Raw genomic sequence first — 24,287 nt, forward strand, 5'->3', positions numbered from 1 at the left:
TCATTGACCAGAAAAAGCTGTACAAACATGCAAGTAATATTTATTGAGTGCCTACTGCGTATGGTGCCCTGTGGGGTCAGCTGGTGGGCAAAGCAAGGGAGGCCCCTGCCCTCATGGAGCTTCAGGTCAAGTAATGAGGCATATATTAATTACCCACTCAGAATATTTAATTATAAACTGTGATGTGTGTTTAGCAGGAACAGTACTGGGTGCAAGACTTGGGGTCTCAGATACACATTTTTGTAAGTTTGCATATTTCATTCATTTTTAGAATCCCATGCTGAAGACTACAAAGTCACATGCTGAGCCCGCCATTTTGCCTTTAGCTTCAGAATCTCTTAATTTCACCCACCATTTTTTTTCTGCCAGATAAAGTCAAATATTGTTGGTGTCACCATTATAACTTACAGTTCTCCGAGGAGAGCCTATGAGAGGAAGTGAAAGGATGGGGAGAGCAAGATGGGGAAACAGTCATTTGGCAGAGGTCAGGGCACTGGAACGGGAACTATGGGTGTTGGGTTGATTGAATGCTTTGTTTTGCACATTCCTGTGCCTCTACCAGTCTCTTCCGTCTCAGTAAATATCATTACCATCTACTCAGTTGCTGGGGCCAGAAACCTAGAAGTCATGCATGCTTTTTTTCTTTTCCCTCCAGTTCAAGGTGCTTCCAAAATGTATCTCAAATGCATCTGTTTTTCTTTATTTTCCCAAGTCCAAACCACTGTCCTCTTTCACCAGATCGACTGTGTGGCTCTAACAGTTTCCTTACACCTACTCTTGTAGGCTCCTAATCCATTCCCCGCCTAGCAGCTGAAAGCAGTCAGGTTCTGCCACTCCCCTGCTTGAGAGCCTTTGTGGGTTTCACATTGCAATTAGGGTGAAATCTAAAAGCGTTACCTTGGCCTCACAGTCCCATATGATCTGACCTCTGCCTGTCTCTCGCATCTTCTCTCCTTGCCTCCTTCCTCTTTGCTCGCCTCCATTACCACCTTTTAGTTCCTCAAGCCAGCGATTGGTTCTCTCTGTCAGGCATTTGCACTTGCTCTTTCCTCCATCTAGAAGTCTCTTCTCATGGCTCCTTATCTTTCACACCTCACCTTACATGTCTCCTCCTTTTAAGTTAGGATGGGAAGTCTTCATCGCAGTTCTGCCCACATCTCATTGGCTGGAATTGTGTTGTGCAGTCAATTCAAAGGGGGCTGGGAATTTGAGTATTTCATTTTCCAACTTTCATAGGACAAGGGAAAGAGTGGATGAGGTGAGATGAATCAAACTGACAGTTTTTACCAGAGCACCTCACCTCTCTCTTTTATACCTTCCAGTCTGTTTTCTTCAGAGATAGGTATTTACCTTCTTTGACCTCGTTGACACATGCTCTATGAGGGCAGGGATAGTGTCTAATCCTCTTTTTTTTTTTTTTTTTTTTTAGTACATGCTTAATGAGTATTTGTTGAATCAAGAAATTAACTTCTGTGGTTAGAGACAGTGGAGACTCTAGTCTAGGCACTATCTCTGCTTTACTAGAGTAAAAAGGCTTGTTAGAGGAGCAGGTAGCCAGTGGAATTTCATTCTAGCACCTGCCACACCACATGACACTTAATAGGTGCTCACACTTTTTAAAAATCTCAATTAATTGACTCCATTTATTCATCTTAAATAAACAATTGGAAGTTGATCCCCGAAGCCCTGTGATTATATTCTCAGACAGACAAATACAAAGTGTACTGCAGACCGGCAGCAACCGTGTGATTTATATGAAAATCGCTAGCATCGTGCCTTGTACAGAGTTGGTACCCATTTTTGTTTTTTAAAAGATTTTGAGCATGTCCATGGATATCCAGACAATATATTATTTCAAATAAAGAGGCAGATGGCATTGAATATTGTTGTATAAAAAGGTAGTTTTTCCATTTTGGGGCACATGTCGGATCCTTTCAGTAGATTTAATGAAGAACTAGTGAAAACAGTTCTGAGACCAGTTAAAGCAACATTTGTTGAGTGATATTACATGTTGGGCACTGTGCTAGGTGTATTATCTCTGTTTGATCATTGATGATAATTCTAGACATAGGTATTTAATTTTAAAGATGGAAAGAAAAGGTTCAGAAGGGTTAAGAACTTTGCTTAAGGTTAAGACTTGTATATGAATTCAGATAGGCCTGGATCTAGATTCTGTGCTTTGGAACCATTATTGTAAATGTGTGGAACTGATTATATCAAGAGAAGATGTAAGCCAAAAATGCCCTTAATATATCATAGGGATTTAGATGATCCTGTGGACAGAAGGGTAATAGTGCATTTGGGTCTGCTCTGTATTGGCTCTTGTTGTATAACTGTGTCTTCCAAGAACATGACACTGATAGATGGCATTCTTGCAAGTTAAGAAGTTCAAAGCATGTTTAAAAGATTGAGCTTTGAAAACTAGAAAGAGTATGTCCTTGTCTCTGAACTTTCTATATCCCAAGGATTTGAGCAATTGAGATCTGTTCATCTTTGTAATATGATACTCAGCATTTAAGCTAGGCTCCTGAATGAATATTTTTTGTTGGTTGGAAGCCTGAAAGCATGAACTTTAGTGTCTTGTGATACCCGTGTAGATCCTGATGATGTGATTATAGAGAGCCTCAAGCAACATCCGTACTAAGCATCATCAGATACCTTGTTCCACTCAGGGCCTTCGTTCCACTCAGGGTTTTTCTTCATTCTGTGTTTTGTCTGACACTGGTTCAAGTTCTCATTCTGGCAGAGTCCCATCTTTAGACTTATCTCCCTTTGCCCTAGGACTTCATTTTCTGCTTCATTTATCTTTCAGCCCCTCTGCACACACATACTCCTTACACGAGTCCTACTATGCAACTAGAGTGCAGGATCTACAGAAGACCTCCACTCCCGATTGGCAGGGACCTAGGATGCTCTGATCCCCACAGGACCTCTCTGGACCAGTATAGATCTTGCCAGTCTTTTGACATCGCTTTCAAACTAGTTTGACTTCTGGGAGGTGAAAGAAGCCATTGACAATGGTTAGTGGTTATTGGCTAGATTTTATTTTTGGCTCTTATCCAGGATTTTGCACTGGGTAGATTTATAAATGTGTTTGAACTTCACCCATATAAAAATGTCTGTTGAATTTCCAACACCAATACTAGTGTTATTTTCACTACCGATAATCAGAAACAGAGTTAAAAAGATTCCACTGGTTCTTAACATTATTTAGGGGTCATATGCCTCTTTGAGAATCCAATGACAGCTATGGGCACTCTTCCTAGGAAAAAGGGTGTGTGTGTGTGTGTGTGTGAGAGAGAGAGAGAGAGAGAGAGAGAGAGAGAGAGAGAGAGAATCACATCTGCACACAGTTTAATGCTGTTCATGGATCATCTAAAACTTATCTTTGGACTCCAGGATAAAAATCTGATCTAATATCCTCATTGTACGGGTAAAAAAAGTAAAGCCCACAGAAGTGAAATGACTTTTTCAGGGTTAAGGAACATAACCAGGACTAGGATCTGAGCACTCCTGACCATGTTGTGAAATAGTGTGTGCGTAATGTATCAGCTTTAATGCCTGGCCCAGGGGGCACCCAATTTATATTATTTCCATCCCTTCTCTATCCCACCCCTACCATCATAGTCATTTCAGTAATTAATATGATGTGGGCTGCTTTGAGTTTATATTATGTTCAACTGTTTTTAATAGTCATAAATGAAGATGACTTGCTTTGGTAAAACGTGTCAGAGAATATTACATTTCTCGCAACTTCCTTGAAACAGAGCCGAATAAGTACTATTAACTCCATTTTACATGTAAGAAAATCAAAGACCCAAGTAAAAGTTGTTCAGGGCCAAGTGAAGAGTGAGTTCCAGCTCTTCTCATGCGGTGAATTCCATTTTGGGGATACTGGGTTGGTGTCTAATCCTCTTGTTTAAAACAAGCATGAGCAAGAACACGAAAGTCCTTGAATGAATGCCCAGACCAGTGTTTCTCAACCTTCGCGGTCCCTCAGAAGCACCTGGGAAACTCCTACAAAACACCCAAAGGTAGGGACTCAGTCAGTCTGGGGTGAGGCTCAGACATCGGCACTTTTCAGAAACTCCCGGGTGGTTTAAATGTGCAGCACCCAAGAGTAAGGAATACCATCCCAGACCTCTTAAAAAGATGGATGCAGTGCTGCATCGTCCCTTCACGTTGTTGGATGAGAGGCTCTGCTGGTTTTCATGCCTCAGGTTCAAACGGAAGGTGGTGTTCCGTGGCTTGACTCTGAAAGATATTGCAGAGGCATTTGGATGGTGTGCTTTTGGCATTGAGGTGTTTCCGTGCAGCATACCAATTACAAGCACATTTGGAAATATCTGAGCTCCACTTGATGTCAAAATTCCTACAGAGCAAAACATGCAACACAGCAGCCTCCAAACCCCAACCACGCTGTGCTCGAGCCCATGTTGCTCTTGTGCTCACCTCAGCTGCTTTGAATCATTGCAGGCGTGCCATGTGGCATTCAGGAAACCAGGTCTTGTCTCATGTCCCGTACGGAGGGATGGGATTTCGGGACGGGGCTTCAGTCCCATTGGATGATGAGGCTGCCGGTGAACAGCTGTGGTCTTGTAGCCTGGGAAGGTTCCACTGTGTCCTGTTCTTTTTGAACAACATAAGCTTTTTAAAAGAGAAAGAAAATATACTGCATACTGTCCCAAGGCACGTTTAAGGCTGGTTTAAGGAGGTTAATTTCTTATTAATTCAAATATGCTTTGGGTATTTCGGTTTAAAACATGGATGTTTCTCTGCTGAAGAGAAAATGTTTACTTTCGCCCCCCTTCTTCATACTAGATCTGTAGCTACCCAGATTTGGCTACAGTTCGTGCTGAGTGATGAAAAGTTCCCAGAGCAGGCTTTTAAATGGGGCTCTCTTGCTTGAGGTGGAGAAAGCCAGCCATTTGCCTAAGGAGGGCCCCCAGAGCTCCTCTGCATCTTGGAGGAGAAAGCTGCCTTTGTCTGGGGCCATGTGTGACCAGCTGTTTTACCACAGTGGGACCACAGTGCCCTAACTACACTGTGTTCTGGGCGGGGTGGCCGCCTGCATGTACCCACAGCTGGGGTTGATGAGATCAAGTTCCACTCCACAGAGCCAGAATAATCAGGACCAGGCACAGACCATTTCTTTGTAGGCCCAGAGGTGGCATGACTGTCTCCCGCCTTGGCTAGGTCAGCAGAGGCAGAGTACAGCAGGGTACCCATGTCTCTGTAAGCTGGAATCCAGTGGAGGACACAACTTATGCATCTCAGACTCAGTGGAGAGTTCGAAGTCATCCTCTCTAAGAGCTTCTGATCTTGTGCGGATAGGATCTACACAGAGAGAAATAGCTAGGGGAAGAAAAGACACATTTGCCTATAATTAGGTGTTCCATTTTGCAGTAAGGATTCCATGTCCATCCCTAACTGTTTCACTCATCACCTCTAGGTCAAAGAGGTGATGGAAGAACCCCAACGTGGACTTTTCACCCCAAACTCTCTGAGAGTTCCAGACCCACATTCCATCTCCTCTTGGAGAGCCGTGCCAGCATGTCTCATCAGCATGGCAGTGCCTCCAAGTCCCTGCTCACCTTTGCCTTAAACTTGCTTCTCCTGTTACTCCTCAGCCTCCATCCTCAACAGCACTGTCTGTGCAGTCGGTTTCCGTTTGTACGCGTCCCTTAGATTCCCACCACTGTAACTCGAGTTGTGGCTCTTTCATGCTCTGTCTCAAGCCTGGGTGACTAGATTTTCTTTTTTTTTTTTTTTTTTTTTTACACTCTTTTAGAGAGTCTGGAGGTAGGCGTGAGAGTCCTTGTTGGCAGGGCTGGCAGTTGGGAGGAAGAGATAGATACAGGGTGTTGGGGTGGGGGGGTGGGGGGTTTGGTAGCCAGGACAAGCTGGAAACTACCAGCCCTGGTGCCTTTCTCTCTCACCTCAAGGGCAACTGAGAACAAGCTGTAATCCATTAACATCTCTGCATGTGTATTAATAATGTCTTTCTTCTCATTTCCTGTTCCCTGGACACTCAGCAAGCCCCTCAGTCGTTTAGGGTTCCCAAATCTTTATTCCTGGTTGGGTGCCTCCCACTTTCTTTCCTGCAGGTTCTGGAATGGGATTATCAGGGAAGCTGGTGAAGAAATCTCTGGAAAGCTGTGAGCTCTTTGGCTGTTGGGGGGCTTGAAGCCACTGCTGCTCGGCAGGCTGTCAGCTGGGGAGACAAACTGGGTCTGGAGCAGCACAGAACAGGGACAGAACAGGGACAGGCTGGAACTCTGTGGCACCTCCGTGTGGGCCTCTCCCTGCACTTAACCATGGCAGTCACGAGTAATGTCTGCTTTCGCTTCCACCTTCCAGGTATTACGCTAATTTCTGCTGTAGCCAATTCCACTCTGAAACCGCCCTGGAAAGGGAATCTGGGAAACGTAGTTGTAGCTTGGCCAAGCTGACACCACAGAGCTCTACCCTCTGGTCTATATTCACGTTCTTCCTAATGGCTGGCCCACAAAATGTCCTCGGTACAAGTACGAGGAAGGGATGGGGAGAATGCATATGAGATCCAGCCAGTAAAGGGGAGTGAGGATGCCCTGACAAGGGGGTAGATCTTTCCTTGGTACAGTACCTTGTACATGCTACTGCCTATGGAACTGTATTACATACATCTAGGATGAGATTGCTTTCGATGTCTCGATAGTTTCTCTGTAAGCAGAAATTATCTCTGCCTTGTTCCCTCTGGCTCCTTGAGGCAGGGACCCAAAAAAGGATGAAAATGTTTAAGATAGGAGTCCTCAGTTTGGTCTCTTCTCTCCAAACTTCTAAAAAGAACTGGTTCTGGCAAACGCGAGTTGTATACACAACCTGGCTTATTTCGGCTACTTTGTAAGACAGAAGAAATATGACCAGGCTGAATGTGGCCATCTGGAAAATGTTTCTGGAAGCATTTTTGAATGCCTAGAATGGAAGTCAGCCTTTCAGGGTTAGCCTATAATCACTTTCTTGCGTACAGGCTTAGCAAAAAGAGTTTGGTCCTGGCTCAGAATCCGGTGGATTAGCATTAGAAGTAAACATTCACAGGCTTGAGCGCTGACCTAGAGGGTAGACCACTTAATGGAGCAATGTCTGGTATGTTCTATAGGGTTGGTGGGAAGAAGGAGCCAGTTTTTTTTGGGCATCAGTCTGGGTGCGATACTAGTTGCCGAATATGTTACCGTCTCTTCTCATTTTTGTCACGACCGTAGGAGCTGGAGATGAGCTCTCTCTTACGGTCGAGGCTGACAGAGTTTGAATCAGAGCCTCTGGTTGTGCAACTACGTGATGGAACCAAAAGCCAGATTAGCCCAGGTCTGTCTGGCTCCAGGGCCCTTGATCTTTCCATTATATCATGGTGCTCTGCAAATCTGTTGAAATTATTTTACTTTTCTGGTCCTGAGTTTCTCCATCTGGTTAATCCTGGCAAAATACGTTATCAGCTCTGCCAGGGGTTAGGTGTTTCTCTAGGAATGGAGATATTGGAGGGAACCCCAGTCGTCAAATCCACACGTTCTCTGGGACTGGTGCGCGAGGCTTCTAAAGTTGACGTGATCCAGAATGTGACACACTGGGCTGTGCCCCCTGTTTACCGAAGGCCAGTGGGAGCTGAAAGATAGAAGACTTTACTTCTCCAGCGACTTCCCGGGTGGTCCAGTGGGTAAGACTCCACGCTTCCCAGTTCCCATCCCTGGTGGGGGAACTAGATCCCACATGCATGCCTCAACTGAGAGTCTATGTGCCGCAACAAAGATCCCGCGTGCCACAGCGAAGACCCGGTACAGCCAAAATAAATAAGTATTAAAAAAAAAAAAAAAAAAGGCTTTACTCCTCCAGCCTTTAGCCAAGTCAGTGTGGCCCTCTCTTAATCCTTCAGCACAAGTTCTTGAACTGAGACAGTCCTGACAAGCCTGATGGGAAGCCCCTTTTCTTGACCCACAGATGGCTTGGTCCTGAATACAGCCCCGGGTACTGGTAGAATAAGAAAGGGGTTCTACAGCAGAAACCGTGGGCTTGGCTACCCTCCTTGGGAGCACTCAGTTCCCATTATCCTTCACAAAGAATATCTAAGATTCTTGGTCCAGATTTCATGCCCCAAAGGAGGTTGTTCCATGCTCAGTCCTATTTATAATCCTTTTACTTTTCCCACCAAAACACTACCAGCTACAGGATGGCCTGTGTATCTCTGCAAAGTACACACACTCACACACACACACTCCAGACACACACACATTTTGTTCTTAGCCCATATCAGAGCAGCACCACCTTGGAGGTAGAATAAGGGGAACGAGACTTCAGCTTACTCTTAAAGGCTAGAAAATGTCATCAACACACAAGTCCCCTCATTAAAATAATGTATAAAAAATGCATTACATTTGTGAAAACAAAGTTATAATGCACTTTTTTTTTGCCTGATGAATAACCTGAATATGTTCTCCATCTCATTGAGTAATCTATCATTAAAAATCTTGAATATATTAATTTTACATTTTAGAATAACCCAGAAAAAAAGCATCATAATTTCTGGGTGTCAAATGGCTAACAATAAACATTCTAAGGGCAAACTGCTAATTTAGTAAAAGTTTCTTGTGGAGAAAAGAATTTGGGGTCAGGGAGGAAGTCTGACCTCTGGAGCCTTTTTCCTTTTGGCTGTCAACTCCCGTGGGAGTTAATACATGTGGTGGGAGCATGTCTCCTGCTGTTGGAAGCCCCAGTCTGCAAATACAGGGAATCCTAAGGAACTTCCTGTGTCCACCGGGGCAGCCAACTCTGTGTGGGGAGAATGGGTAGGAGTGATAATTTGCATATCCCCTGTGGTGTAAAGGCTCCCAGTTGACAGATTCCTTCAGTAGTAAAGGAAGTCCAGGGAATCTTGTGGTTATAACGTGCCTGTGTTGCTTCTCTTCAGTGCCTGAACACATCCTATAACCTTGGGTAACCACCAGGTCAAGAGCATGCTGTCTGTCCTCAGTACAAGCAGACCTTGGACGCAGTCCCAGTGCAATCATGAGCTGCTTATAGGAAGGTGACAGAACCACCAGGGAAGGCCACAGAGCCTCTGTTCAGCCTAACCCATGTCTCGAGAGAGAATCGCCAAGAAGGCAAACATTCATCCTAACTTTGGGAATCCAAGTTCTCTGGACTGGACCTGAGTTCCTTGTACCTCCCCCTCCTTAAAGTGCACCACAATCCCCCTTCCCTTTGACTGATCCCACCCCCCCACCCCCGACTGAGCAAAGTGGACCAGGGCTGAGCCTGGATCTAAAACAGACCTTTGGTCGATTTGGGCAGATTCTGTTTGAAACCAGCAGGCGCTTTGAATTTCTCAATTTGCAGCAAAAATTCTTTAGAGTTGCTTTTTGTTGTTGTCCTTGTTTTATTGTGAAAGAAAGTCATTCTTACACACAGTTGGCTTTCCTTCAAGGCTAATTGTGCAGTCTGTTCTTTGGGGACACCACATAGCCATATAGCATGCTTAAAATGCATAAAGTTTAGAGGAAGACTGTAATTCTCTGGAGAGTGAATCCTGTGTTTATCCAAGGATCAGATCTCTGCCTCCTCCCACCCCAGTCACTCTCTAGCCAGTTGCATATTTGGTGGAGAGATTTATGGAACTGAACATACAGCTGCAAATTTTCTTTTTCTTTCTTTTTTTTTTTTTTCTCCAAGAACAGTGTTCTGCTGTCAGGGCTGTTATGCAATAAACACAGACGCACAATTTATTTACTCAGGAATGTCCAAAACTCATAAGTAGTATCCTTGCTGAATCTGAGTGTGTTTGTAAACAGAAAGCATTGTCTGGATGAAAGGAACTCATTCTATAGACGTAACTTACAAATCTTGACTCAGCTTATACCTCTGTCCAATATTTTGTTCAAGGACCATCCATGGGTCTAGCTATGCTGTATGACTACTTCAGTTCTGAAGCAACTTTTTTAAAGTCAATATCTTAGGGACAGAAGCAGAGATTCTTTAACTGAATTCCACAGCTCTGTTTACTTTAAAATTATGGTGATTGTTTACTGTGGCTTCTGGATTCTCTATGGGGTTCTCTTGGATGGGGAAAAATTCTCTCTTATCACCCTGCATTGTTTCTTATTTATTTTTCTTTTAAATATTTATTCTTGGCTGCATTGGGCCTTCATTTCTGCAAGAGCTTTTCTCTAGTTGTGGCGAGCAGGGGCTACTCTTCGTTGCAGTGCACGGGCTTCTCATTGTGGTGACTTCTCTTATTGCAGAGCACGGGCTCTAGGCATGCGGGCTTCAGTGGTTGCGGCACGTGGGCTTAGTAGTTGTGGCTTACGGGCTTAGTTTCTCCGTAGAATGTGGGATCTTCCCTGACCAGGGATGGAACCTGTGTCCCCCACATTGGCAAGCAGATTCTTAACCACTGTGACACCAAGGAAGTCCCTATTTTTCTATTAAAAAAAATTTTCTTTTGGGACTTCCCTGGCGGTCCAGTGGTTAAGACTCTGTGCTTCCACTGCAAGGGGCACAGGTTTGATCCCTGGCTGGGGAACTAAGATCCCACATCCTACATGCTGCGTGGCCAAAAACAAAACAAAAAAACAAAAAAAAAATTCTTTTTATTTTTTCATTTATGTATTGTAAATCAACTTGATTTGATACAATACAATACAATAGCATGTTAGGAGGGTGAGTCAAAAGTTATCTGCACTCTGGCTGTAGAATTTATTTTAATCAACTTTTAGAAAAGACAAATACATCATTTTTCAACTTAATCTCCTTGCTTTTCAATACACTTTGTCCATCTGTCAACAAGCTTTCGTATTCCCTTGTTAAAAACATGTTTCAGGCTGAGCTGTGAGCCATGAATGCACCGCTGTCTTCACTTCTTCATCAGAAGTGAATCTTCATCCTCGTAAGGGCTGCTTTCAGGGGACTAAACAGGTGAAAGTCCAGTGGAGCAAGATCAGAACTATAGGGAAGATGCTTTAACACCTCAAAATGAAGTTTTTGCAGAGTGTCCACAGTGTGGGCAGAAGTGTGTGGACGTGCACACCCTCAGACCACAAAAAACGAATCACTGCACGCTCCTCTTCTTTTGTCAGGTCACAAGTGGGGCATCCATTTCTGCTCACACCGCAGTTACAAATGAACTGATGTAACACGTTCACACCTGCACAGCAGTGACTGGGGAGACAGTTGCCTTGAACGGAAAGCGCTGCTAAGACAGTGCAGCCAACAGAAGTTTTAAAAATAGCTGGAGTGCGGATAATTTTTGACTCCTTGTAGTTTCAGGAATACAGCACAGTGAGTCAGTTATATATATGTATACACACACACACACGCACGCAGATGTATATACACGCATACATATATATACATATTCTTCTTCAGATTCTCTTCTCTTATAGGTTATTACAAAATATTGAGTATAGTTCCCCATGCTATGCAGTAGGTCCTTTTTGGTATCTATTTTATATATAGTAGTGTGTATATGTTAATCCCAACCTCCTAATTTATCCTCCCCCCCCATTTAATTTATCCACTTAAAATAAATATGTTTATTTTTAATTTCTTATCTGAATGAATAACTGCAACTTGACATCTATTTCCATTTCCCAAACCAGAACCCAGACTGGCTTTTTCCTGGGTGTGGGCCCCTGTGGTGGTTTATCCCCCTTTCAACAATCTGCATCCAGTGGGCTCTCTTGGAGGGAGAGATTGTGCAGCAAGAGGGATAGAAGAGAAAAACAAATATGTATTTAACATTCATTGGTATTAAACACTGGGCTTAGTACTTAATCAGATTTGATCTTCATAATAAACATGATCCCCGTTTTACAGATGAGTAAAGTATAACTCAGAATTTGGAACTTGGCTAAATTCACATAACTAGTAAATTATAAAAGTGAGAGTTAAAAAATTTTTATTGCACTATATAGAAAATGTACAGATTATTCGTGCACATCTCAAACTGTATTACGAAGTAAACTGCTAGTGAAACTACTCCTCAGGAATTCTAAAACCATTGATTAGTTGTCTACTGAAATTTATATAAATTTAGCATATTGCAATCATAATAGTGCATACATATCTAGGAGTGGAATTGCTGGGTCATAAGTTATGCGTATATGTTACATTTCATTAGAGTAACTGTTCTGTCCCTTATTGAAAGTGGAGCAGAATAGTCTTCAACTATTATTGAATTCTCTATGCCTTGAATTCTGTGCATTTTGCTTCATGTATTTGGGGGCCTTTTCTGTTAGGCATCTACATTTGGTGTTTGTGTTTGATATATACATTTTTTAGGTATATATGTTTATAGTTTTCTATCTTCCTGATGGATTGAACCTTCTGCATTATAAAATGTCCTTTTCTGCAGTGCTGGCTTTAACATAAGTCATAAGCCCACGTGTGGGGGTCCAGTTTCTGGACTTTTGATACTGTTACGTTTGTCTATATACCTATACTAATACTAATAGTACATCATCTTATAGACTATAATAATAGAATATGGTTTTATAGTACGTCTTTTAAACCTTTGTTTGTTATTATTTACATATTCAAAACGCTTAAGTGCATGCGAGAGACTCATCTTACACTTCTTCATTTGTACTCTTCTGAACTTCAGTTTACATATCTAAAAATAATGTCTCCTTTGCAAATGTAACGTAAGCAAACTTCTGACCTAGTTCTTGGCACCTAAGTAACCAGTTATTAATAGTAAATAGTTGTTCAAGCACTAATTAATAGAAGTTATTTTTTTCTTTTTGAATTTTAGAGCTGAAAGGTGCTTTAAAGTCTCTAATAAATATGTATTTTTTGCAGCCCAACTGATCAGATGACGAACTAATGCTTGGAGAAGTGAAATAGCATGTTCAAAATGATTCAGCTCTTTGGGTGCAGAGCTGAGACTAGAATTTCTCTCCTGACTCCTAATCCAGTGGATTGCTGTATGTTTAACGTACCCTTGGGGAAATCCTCACTGGGGAGACAGGCAGGAAGGAGAGAATTTAGCATATCCCTGGAGATAACGCTTTTTAGGAAGTCTGTTTTTGCTGTGAATAAGCCAAGCTTTATAGACAAGTAAAAGGTGCTTCACGTTGAATGTAGCAACACCCATGCTGTGTGGATCACCTGATACCCAGTTTCTCACCCACCTCCAGAAGACAGATGGTATATTGAATCTTCTGCTGCCCTGTTTCTATTGTGAAGCAAAGATTGCAACAACAAAAAGGGAATGTGAGTGGAATTGGCAATGCCAGTTAAAGGCACAGATTAGGTGATGTAATCACCATGACAAATGGTGTGACTTGGGGGAGTTTGCCGGTTGAATTATATGCAGCATTTTTACCAAGGGTAAATTATATAATCCCTTATTCATATTATGTCCTTCCTCCTAGAATCTTTAAAATCTTCTTCCAGGAATCATTAATAGTCATTTCACTCTAGCAGAAGAGTTATAAATAAACATGGTTTTTAAACTTTGGTTGAGGATAATAAGACCTGCCTGGTCTAATCCAGGTGTAAAGATTAGCCTGAGTTATTCTTAAAAGAGTGAAAATGCCCCCTTCCCATTCTCCATCGTTTTCTTCCCTGATGATGGTGATGAAGGGAGCATTATTCCATTTTTCAGGGATGGTAGAGGAAGGAATCAAATGCGGTGCTCTTAAGAAACTTCATTGTGCGTGAGAGGTGCTTAGATACCATAGTAAGGTGTTTATCCATGTGTGTCAGTGCCAATTTTAGTGGAGCTGCTTATCTATTGTTTAGGAGGCAAGGTAGCCTAGGATAAAAGTATACAAGTTTGGAGTCAAAATCTGGGCTCCGTCACTTACTAGCTTTGTGCACTTGGGCCAGTTACTTTATTTCTCTGTGAGAGGAGAATAGTAGTAACAGCAACAGTAATAATGGTACCTGCCTCATAGGGTGTGCTGGGGGTTTTAAATGAGATTTCACATGTAAAGAACTTTGGGAAAATATTAGGTGGTCCTGTTAGCAATTAGAGCACTGCCCATGCTGACTGGCAAGTTGTAACCTGAGAAATGGTCCAGGTGTATGGATGAAATGGCTAGGCTTTCCCAGGGTGGATAACAAAGAAAATAAATTAAAAATCATCCGTAAAAAGATAGTGCTGTATTTAAATATTTACGTTATTGCTTTCACGGCCTCATGTCCGATTACGAAAGCCACAGTGTATGATTTGGAGCAAGGTTTAAAGAAATAGGAACAATCAAAATATACTTTTTTTCTTTCTAAACTCCAGCAGCTTTCAAATATTTCTCAGTCTACTCATGACTTTTGCTAATCCAGTTCATCCTCAGCCTTCTTTCACTTTGCATAGTTTGGCTGTCTAAAAGCCTCAAGCTTCATTCTCAGCAGGTCTGGATGTGGGATATATTTGCCACATTAACAGTTGACATGGGTGGCTCACATATGGCTTTAAAAGTACGTGGTAAGGGACTTCCCTGGTGGCGCAGTGGATAAGACTCTGCACTCCCAATGCAGGGGGCCAATACCTAGGGTTCAATCCCTGGTCAAGGAAGTAGATCCCACATGCATGCCGCAACTAAGAATTCATATGCCACAATTAAGGGGCCCACATGCCCACAACTAAGGAACTGGCGAGCCAAACCTAAGGAGCCCTGGAGCTGCAACTAAGGAGCCCGCCTACTGCAACTAAGACCTGGTGCAACCAAATAAATAAATAAATAAATATTTAAAAAGGAGAAAAATAAAAATGGATGTGTGGTTACATGGCAGCAGGTTTGGTTATTTGGGGTATTGCACTTTGAGCAATTTGGATATTATCTGTGATAACAGCTCTAAACTTAAGCATTTTATACATTGTTGTTATTAATTTTCAAGTCTAGAGGATAGCAAAATTTGGCTCTAAAAATGAAATAGACTGCAGACAAGTGATAGTTATAATAAAATCTGAAATGTCAGCCCCTTTCTTGTATTTGAGGTGGTTAATTCTCAGAGCCATAGAATGTATTATCATAATACTAACAGGAATGGGATGAGCACGTAAACTAACTTTTGCTACAGAAAATTCTGGTGGATACTTTATCGCAGTGTTTTTCAACATTATGCTGTAGCAGAATCACCTGATATACTTCATGAAAGTGCAGAGTCTTGGGACCCACCCCCTGAAACGTCAGATTTGGTAGGTCTTGGGTACGATCAGAGAATTCACATTTCCAACAAGCCCTCAAGGGCGACTTACATTTGCACTACAGTTTGAGAGCCACTGTTTTATATTTGGATGCACTTTTCAGTTAGGCAACTGAACAATGAAAATGGCTTAAATAACATTGACTGAATGTGTAGCTGAAACTTCTAACACGTAACTGGCTCAAAATAAGCTTCCTCATTAATTAGTGCATATCCTGTCATAAGTAGCATTCAATTAAGATAGGTTGGATGGCTGGGAGGGATTTGTAGAGAAGTGTTCTTTTCGTGGGGGCTTGATTAGGGTGATCCCCAGAATACATCTGAGTGTTCTACTTGATTAAGAATTTAAGTATTAGCTTGCCCTTAATATCTTGGTTCTGCTTTCTGTATCATTTAATTGGACAAGTTTCCATTTCCTACTCACCAGGACTCAGCCCTTCCTGAATATTTTCTGTATCCATCTGGGTCTTTTTTCTCCTTATGACTCTTTCTGTCTCTGAAATTTTGTCTGCCTTGGTCTCTAGCTTGCTAAATGTTTTATTATTTTCAGGGAAAGCCTAAACAGCCTTACCTTACAATCCTTCTTTCTCCTTCAAGATCAGGAGAAAAAAAAAAAGAGAGAAAAGCTAGAGTAGCTTTCACATGAATGCAGCCGTTTCAGGGATGCAAGTGAGTTGGTGAATACAGATTTCTGTGGCAGTGAGAAGACACTTAGGTAATCATAGGTGTAGTGTTTCTCCTCGATCTCACTCCTGCTTTGGATGAAACAATCAAATGATTGTGATGGAACTCCAGCCACATATGCATAATGTGTGATTGCATAATCCCACCGGCACTCAATCTATTCGGAAGGTTAGCGTACATCTGCCAGCGCTGGCACAGGAGAGGAATTAGAGGCAAGATTATTTAGTTAGTTTGGCTCCTTATCAGGGGGAAGCCTAGAGTTCAGCCTAGGTGTTTATCACAACCTGCTCACACCCTGAAATGTCTGAGTCCTGCCTCCCTCTTGTAAACTCTTATTGGACCTACTCTGGTTTTTAGGACTCTTCTTCACTACCCTCTTGTTCAGAAACATCACTTACCCATGACTTATGAAGGCTTTGTTCTTCCCTTTCACTAAGGATAATGTCCTCCATATCCCTTCTTTCTAAAGTGAAGGTAAGGACTTCCATGGTGGTCCAGTGGTTAAGACTTTGAGCACCCAATGCTGGGGCGCCGGGTTCGATTCCTGATCAGGGAACTAGATACCACACGCCGCAACTAAGACCTGCTGCAGCCAAGTTAAATAAATAAATAAGTAAATAAAGTCAAGCTACTCTCCTTGTAGGAGATGAGTACAGAGCAGCTACAGGAGCTCATGTCTGAGCTCTTTTCACTGAACTGGGGAAATGAGGGAATTGCAATCAAATGGTTGAAAACAAATCTGCTAAAGATAATTATAAGCAAAAGAAAAGCATCACAGCCCCACGCAAATTTTCACTACCCCCTGTGGGTGACATCTAAGTCCCCCGACCCCAGGTAGGAGGTAACAGGTACCCAAGGTAGGTCTTTTCAGAGGTCATCACATGCTGTGCGTTTGTGCTTTTTAACATAGTAGAGAAATAATTTTCCCTCAGGCCGCGTGCTTCGTGTTATTGCTAGTAATGTGTTGATTTTCAGAACATAGTGTACCATAGATGCTAATTCAAAGTCTGTTAAAACTGAATACATTACATGGCAATACCTGCATTTCTAGATCATTTTGCACATTTTTAGTAACAGGACATTGCAACTGCTGGAACCACAGCAGTTGTTGGGACCACTTAGGGAGAGATGACGTCTTTCCAACAGCCTGATTCTAAAAATACTACCTTGAATATAAACATGATAAATGTTTGAAAGGTCTTTTTTTTTTTTCCTTGCCTCATTCAAGGAAAAAAATTGCAATAAATATCTAAATTTACATATCATTGAGGATTTCAAGTGACACAAAAAGCAGCCCAACCTTAACAGAGTAAAAACCTTCTTATGAAGTTGGACGAGCTTAAACATCAGCATCACAAGGTGTTTGAATGAACCCAGACTGTTCAATGCACACTTAAAACCAAGAGAGACAACACTTGTTTTCCTCTATTCTCTGCATTCCTCAGAACTTGCATACTGTACTTCATAAATTTATATTTATGTGGGCCTGTAGAGTCATGGAGTTCAAATTCCAGATGAGGCACTTAGTTGTGTACCTTGAGCAAATAACTTAACCTCTCTGAGATTGTTTGTTCTTAAAGATTGTATTGATGAGCATGGGTTACCAATGACAGAAACCAGCTATCATAAGAAAAAAAATTGATTAGAAGGATATCAAGAAAGTAAGAGAATCAAAGATAGGTCTAGAGAACTCGATGACCTAGGATGGGGTTTCATCCTGATAAACCCATTGTAAATTGAAAATATCTGCAAATCAAAAATGCATTTAATACACTTAACTTAGGGAAAATCATAGCTTAGTGTATCTTACCTTAAACATGCTCAGAACACCTGTATTAGCCTACAACTGGGCAAAATCACCTAACACAAAGCCTGCTTTGTAAGAGAGTGTTGACTGTCTCATATAATTTATGGACTACTGTATTGAAAGTGAAAAACAGAATGGTTGTAAGTATATCAGTTGTTTACATTGTGATCACCTGGCTGAGTGGGAGCTGGGACTGGCTTCTTTCACTTAGCAGAATGTTTTCAAGGTTCAGCTATGTCATGGTATGTAGTTGGTTCCATTCTATTGTGAATAATATTCCACTGTATGGATATACCAAATTTTTTTCCCCCTTTCATCAGTGGTTAAACGTTTGGGGTCCATCAGTTTTGAAGCACCAAGCCTTCCTGTCTTAAGCTCTTTCTCTCTAGTGGCCCTAGATCAGGGATCACAGACTCAAAAGTCTTTCAGCTAGGCATAAGAAAAACAGGAAGTGGTGAGGACCACGGCAAACAAGAGAACGTGTGCTCATCTAGAAGGGGCAGCCTCTATGCAGCCATTGCCGCATGCCCATCTAGAAGGGGCAGCCCGTACCATTGGCAAGGAGCCATTGCCAAGTGGCCAGCCAGGCCTGGCACTGTTAGATCTTCAGATTGTCCCAGAGAGACCAGAATCTGGATTTTTATGTGAAAATTTTCTAATTCTTCCATATTGGTCAGTCGAAACCAACGCTATGTGGGAGAGAGAGACCACAATTCTGGTGGAGACCACATGCTGCAGGGGATCCCTGCGTGGTTCAGAGACACAGCTTTTCTTCGGGAGTCTCTGAAGGATTAGCCAGAGTGTGAGCTCACCTGGCAACTTCTGCACTCTCCTTGGGCAACACAAAAAGGCTCTTCATCCCTTTGGAGAAAAGAAGGACCCGGGTCTAAAGTCAACACTCTGGATCCCCGATGGGGGTGGAATTCCTCTCATTCTTTGGCTCAAGAGCATGCTGGCGTAGAAAACACAAAACTCCAGCAAATGTCTACATTGAATTAGTGCTAAATTATCCTGCAAAGTACTTGTAGCCTGCTTCTGGACGAATTCTGACCTGCTCCTATGACCTTAATTCTGACTACGACTTCAGCTATGGTTGAGAACTGCTGATTCTGTACAAGATGTGCCCTGACAGAAAAAAAAAAAAATGTGCCTTGAATTCATGGGGCCAGATTTGTGGAAATAGGAGAAGAAAGACAGTGATCAGTTTTCTTATGTAGAGCGACACCATAGCATTGTAAGTTGGGGAGTGGAAAATATTGAGGTTTATGACAACAGCGAGTGTCTATTGAGTAAATAATCATGGTGCTTGCTGCTGTCAACTTTCCATTTTGTCTTACATGTGACCTTGAAAAAAGTGGGTATTTTTAAAGGGAAAGAAGTTCATGGAAGCCATTATTGGTGTAGGGCTTGGTATTTGCAAAGAGGTTTTAAATTCATTAATTTGAACCTGTGAGGATAAGAAGTTTTACCTAACCCTGTTTTATAAATGATGTCATTGAGGCATAGAGGAGGACAAATGACTTCATTAAGATCATCCAGAGAATTCTCTGGTGGTCCAGTGGTTAGGACTTCTCGCTCTAATTGCTGAGAGCCCAGATTCAGTGGTTCAGTTCCTGGTCAGGGAACTAAGATTCCGTAAGCTGTGTAGCCAGGAAAGAAGGAAAGACAGAGAGAGAGAGGGAGGAAGGAAGGAAGCAAGGAAGAAAGGAAGGAAAGAAGGAAAGGAAGGAGGAAAGGAAGGAAAGGAATCATCCAACAAAGGAATCTAGGACTTAAATCCATATCATTGGACTCCAAATCCTGCATCTTTTCCACAGATGTGCAGCAGACCTTTTAATACGTTCCAGTTTTGGTTTATCTATAGGTATAGCTATCATTAGACTTAATACAGCATTTTATGTATTTTATTTCATATTAACATTTAAAATATAACATGTAATTTATATTTCACATTAGTTATATTTCATATTTGTTATGTTTGTTAATACAGTGTTTGAAACAGTAAAAGGAAATGGTGACTTTTCAAGTGTTTTACTATTTTCACATTCTTTGTGTTGTCAACACTAATTTATTAATAAATAATTGGGAGAAAGTGTGACCTTAATTCTTAAGGCATTACACTTATTACACGTAAGTATGATGATGAGAACAACAGATATTGGACACATTGCTACCAAATTGGTCTGATGGCCCCTCATTTGGGCTCTAGCCCTGGCCAGAACCCCCTGCCTCGGCAGGGAAGGTTCTTTTTCCATTCAGATTCCACAGCCAATAACAAAACTGATGCTGAGACAGAAACAGCAGAAGCTTTATTCAAAGGCCAGAGAATGGAGAATCGGGAACTTAGCTTGCAAATTAACTTCTCACCAGGCTTGGGCTGGGATACTGCAGATATAGTGGGGAGGGGTTGGGGGGAGGGAATTAGGTAAGGAGAGGGAGGAATATTCATTACTGCTCTGAGAACAGGGTTGTAGTTTGCTCAGAACTGGGGCAACATCCCTTTTCAGTCCCAGTATGGATGCCTCTGGTTGTTGTCATGGCAACTGTCAACTGTCATGGCATTGGTGGGTGTGTCATTTACATGCTAATATATTACAGTGAGTGTATAATGAGGTTCAGGGTCTCCTGAAGCGCAGGTCTTCTGCCATCTTGGATTTGGCTGGTTCTAACCAGTTCTGGTGGGTTCTTGTTTTTCTCTTCTGGTGGTTTCCTGTAAGATAAGGATAACACTTCTCTGAAGCTGCAGCTTATGTTCCCTCAAGAACGGGGGAGGGTTAGAGCTGGAGGCTAACAGCCATGATAACTTCATTAAATTAATCAACCTCAGCCAAATAATGCATCCCCTTTCCTTCTCCTCTCTCCAACTTCTGTCCCTTCCCTTTTGTCTTCTTTTCTTCCCTCTTTTTATTTTCTTATTTTCCCAATAAGTGAAGAAATAATTTACAAGAAGCCAGAAATCCTTCAGGCTCAATCCTAGTTGTGCTTTTTTGCTTAATACATTTATTCATTCAGTTCATTCAACCATGAATATTGATTACTTTATTCGTCTCCTGTTGCTGCTGTAATAAATTAACACAAACTTGGTAACTTAAAACAACACAAATTTATTATCTTATAGTTCTGGAGTCAGAAGTCCAAAATGAAGGTATCATTAGATCTGCATTCCTTTGGTAGTTTCTGAGGGGAGAATCCATTTCCTTACCTTTTTCAACCTCTAGAGGCCACCTGCCTCCCTCAGCCCCTGCTCCTAGCCCCTTCCTCATATCACTCTTCTGGTGTCACATCTGCTACTTCTGCCTTTGACTTTTTTGTCTCCTTCTTATAAGTACCCTTGTCATTACTTTGGGCTCACCTGGATAATCCCTATGTTAAAATCAGCTGATTAGCAATCCAATTCCATCTGCAACCTTAATTCTTTGTTGCCATGTCAACTAATATATTCACAGGTTCTGGGGACCAGGACATGAGCATCTTTGGGGATTGGGGGTATCATTCAGCTTACCACCGGTACCTACTGTGTGCCGAGCACTGTGTGGATTTATATTCTGATTGATTCTGTTTTGCTGATTAGAATTACTTATCACCGACAGCTGGAGATCTGTTTATCTCTCCATTTTTCTATTTGAGTGACATAAGCAAATCAGTCCTGTCCAGTGTGCACTCTTCAGACACACAGCAGATATACCATCTGTTAATCTGTGTCAGCTAAATGAAAAGTACCCAGCATCTGATGCTGCCACCAACCTCAAGAGAGGCCCCTCCATTTGAGGCAGTAGCCGTGATCAGTATTACATTCATTATGACACATCCAAAGTCGCCGCTCATTACCGAGTGATGCTTTTTAATTTTTTTATTGTAATTATCTGTCCTATCACAGGTAAACTAACAGTCACTTAGTATAAAAGCTTTCCTTTATTGGCCTCATCCATTTTCATAAGGATGGGAAATAGGGAAATGTGTGGAATTTATTAACTCAACTGAGACACCATGGCAAGTGAAAGGAGAAAGTATTAATAATCACGCAGGAATAATAGGTGTAAAAGAAGACTGGGGGAGGACTTCCTAGGTGGCGCAGTGGTAAAGAATCTGCCTGCCAATGCAGGGGACATGGGTTCGAGCCCTGCTCTGGGAAGATTCCACATGCCGCGGGGCAGCTAAGCCCGTGCGCCACAACTATTGAGCCTGTGCTCTAGAGCCCATGAGCCACAACTATTGAGCCCATGTGCCGCAACTGTTGAAGCCCACGTGCCTAGGGCCTGTGCTCTGCAACAAGAGAAGCCACTACGATGAGAAGCCTGCGCACCACAATGAAGAGTAGCCCCCAATCACAGCAACTAGAGAAAGCCCGTGTGCAGCAACGAAGACCCAATGTAGCCAATAAATAAATAAAAATAAAATAAAATAATTTTTAAAAAAGTCAATGAAACATTTAAAAAAAAAAAAAGACTGGGGAACACGAGGACATAGAATCTCCCTATACACTAAGTCCAAATGAATAATAACAGCCACAAACTCTATGATTATGAAAAGGTATTGAGTGCCTCATAGGTCAGGGCATGGAGTAGAAGCTTTATGTCCTTGACCTCATTTAATTCTTAACAACAGTCTTATAAGGTAGGTATTTTTATTAATCATCCCTATTTTAGAGCTGAGGGAAATAAAGTTCCAAAATCTAAATACCTAGCTTAAGCTAGTAAATTGCTGAGTTAGGATTTAAACCCAATTTCGTAAAATGCTAAACCAAATGCTTTTTCTATTATATTGCCTTCCAGGAAAAGTATAGTTTCTTGGAAATTGTGAAATTGCAATTGCTGGCTGGGTACACTTCGGTACCAGTGTAGCAAGTTACCTGTTAAAGATACACATTTTTTTTCTAGGTCTATGAAAAACCAGGAGCTCCAAGAGATGCTTTTTTAAAACATATATGCTTTTTTTTTTTTTTTTTTTTTTTTTATTGGAGTATAGTTGGTTTACAATGTTGTGTTAGTTTCTGCGGCACAACAAAGTGAATCAGTTATACACATATCAGTTCATTTTTTAGATTCTTCCCCCATATAGGTCATTACAGAGTATTAAGTAGAGTTCCCTCTGCTATACAGTGGGCCCTTTTTTTCAGATTCCATGTATAAGCAATATCATGTGGTGCTTGTCTTTCCTCTCTGACTTCACTCAGCATGAGACTCTCTAGGTCCATCCATGTGGCTGCAGACGGAAGCACAGAGTCCTAACCACTGGACCACAGGGGAATTCAAGAGATGCTTTTTCTTTGTCCTTCCTTTAGGTCTGTCAGTTCGTGGTCTCTGTAAATGGGCTTAACGTGCTGCATGTCGACTACCGGACCGTGAGCAACCTGATTCTGACAGGCCCACGGACGATTGTGATGGAGGTCATGGAGGAGTTAGAGTGCTGAGCAGGCAGCGCTCCCAGCCCTTCCCGTGGTCTGTGGAGGATCAAAGGCAGAACAACACAAAGCTGTGCAATGACAAGACGTCCGCACACATGGATGGCTTGGGACATAACAAATCTTCTCTTCGTACATACACATCTTAATTCAAGTTTCATACACTGTTTCCCTGTTGAATGTGGAAGAACCGGGTAATACATCTTTAAAAAAAAAAAACAACTTACATCAATGTAGAAAAAGTTTGAGAAACAGAATTTTTTTTACATAGTAGCATCACCTTACTCAGTTTCCGTTTGTATTGATAGTTCTCATTCATTGTTTTTGGTCTTTGTTTGCAGAAAGTTGTTGAAATGCTTCTCTTGCCAAAACAGTGACGTGCTAAAATCCCCTTCATAGGAGTCCATAAAGTAGTTTTTACAGACTTGAAGTTGTAGTCTTACCAAAATGAGCATGGAACTGTTTATTAGAGGATCTAGATTTCACCGAATTTCAAATTAAAACAACATCCAAAGGAATAGTGCTTGTTAGTTAGCATTTTGAAGGTTCTAAAGCATTCAGTGCTTCAAAGCCATCAAATTTTTTATTTTTTCTTAATTCCTGCCTTTCGCATCAGCTTTTAACGTAACATGGGTTTTCACCTATGCCATTGGTCAAAAAACAAAAACCTTATGATGGAATGGGTGGGGTAGATAGGGAGATAACTGCTTGAAACTCTGTGCTCAGTTTTCTCTTTCTGAGCCTTTATCGTTTCATTCTATCAGTCAGCAACAGCAGCTTTCTAGAAATAATCCTGAATATGTTGAATGTCAAGACAGACAAGTTTGTATACACATGTAATTCAGAATCATGCCTCTGGCAAGATTTCACTCTGAAGTTCTTTTTAAATGAAGTATTCTAGAACTTGGCCCATATATGATAAAACTTGAAACTAAATTGCCTTATTGGCCTGAATTTTCACTAGCTTTCTAGTGTAATATATTCTAAGGACATGACATGCTGCTTATTTGGCAGGATTATTTTTCATCAAAAGCACCTTCTTGTGTTGTCACTTTTCAGCTCACTTGTACATATGCATGTTCCTTTTTTTTTTTTTGATCTCAAAGAGAATGCATTTTGGGGTTTGGTGTATAGAGGAAGTTCCTCAAAGTGCCAAATTAGGGAGTCAGGGAACTCAGTTCCTCTTATTTTCATATAATGCATTCTGAACGACAAGGTTAC

The 24,287-nt window shown here is 41.6% G+C and overlaps 1 protein-coding gene across 1 annotated transcript in view; it reads left to right on the forward strand.

Moving 5' to 3' along the window:
- The window catches only part of DEPTOR (DEP domain containing MTOR interacting protein), a 128,953-nt gene extending 105,703 nt beyond the window's left edge, over positions 1 to 23,250 (forward strand). The window contains exon 9 of the mRNA XM_057734078.1: positions 22,947 to 23,250. Within this exon, the coding sequence (XP_057590061.1) occupies positions 22,947 to 23,075 (129 nt within the window). The 3' untranslated portion in view covers positions 23,076 to 23,250. The remainder of the gene's footprint in view (positions 1 to 22,946) is intronic.
- Positions 23,251 to 24,287: the final 1,037 nt, after the last annotated feature.

This window comes from Hippopotamus amphibius, chromosome 5 (genome assembly GCF_030028045.1).
Source record: "Hippopotamus amphibius kiboko isolate mHipAmp2 chromosome 5, mHipAmp2.hap2, whole genome shotgun sequence".
Classification (NCBI taxonomy): Eukaryota; Metazoa; Chordata; class Mammalia; order Artiodactyla; family Hippopotamidae; genus Hippopotamus; species Hippopotamus amphibius.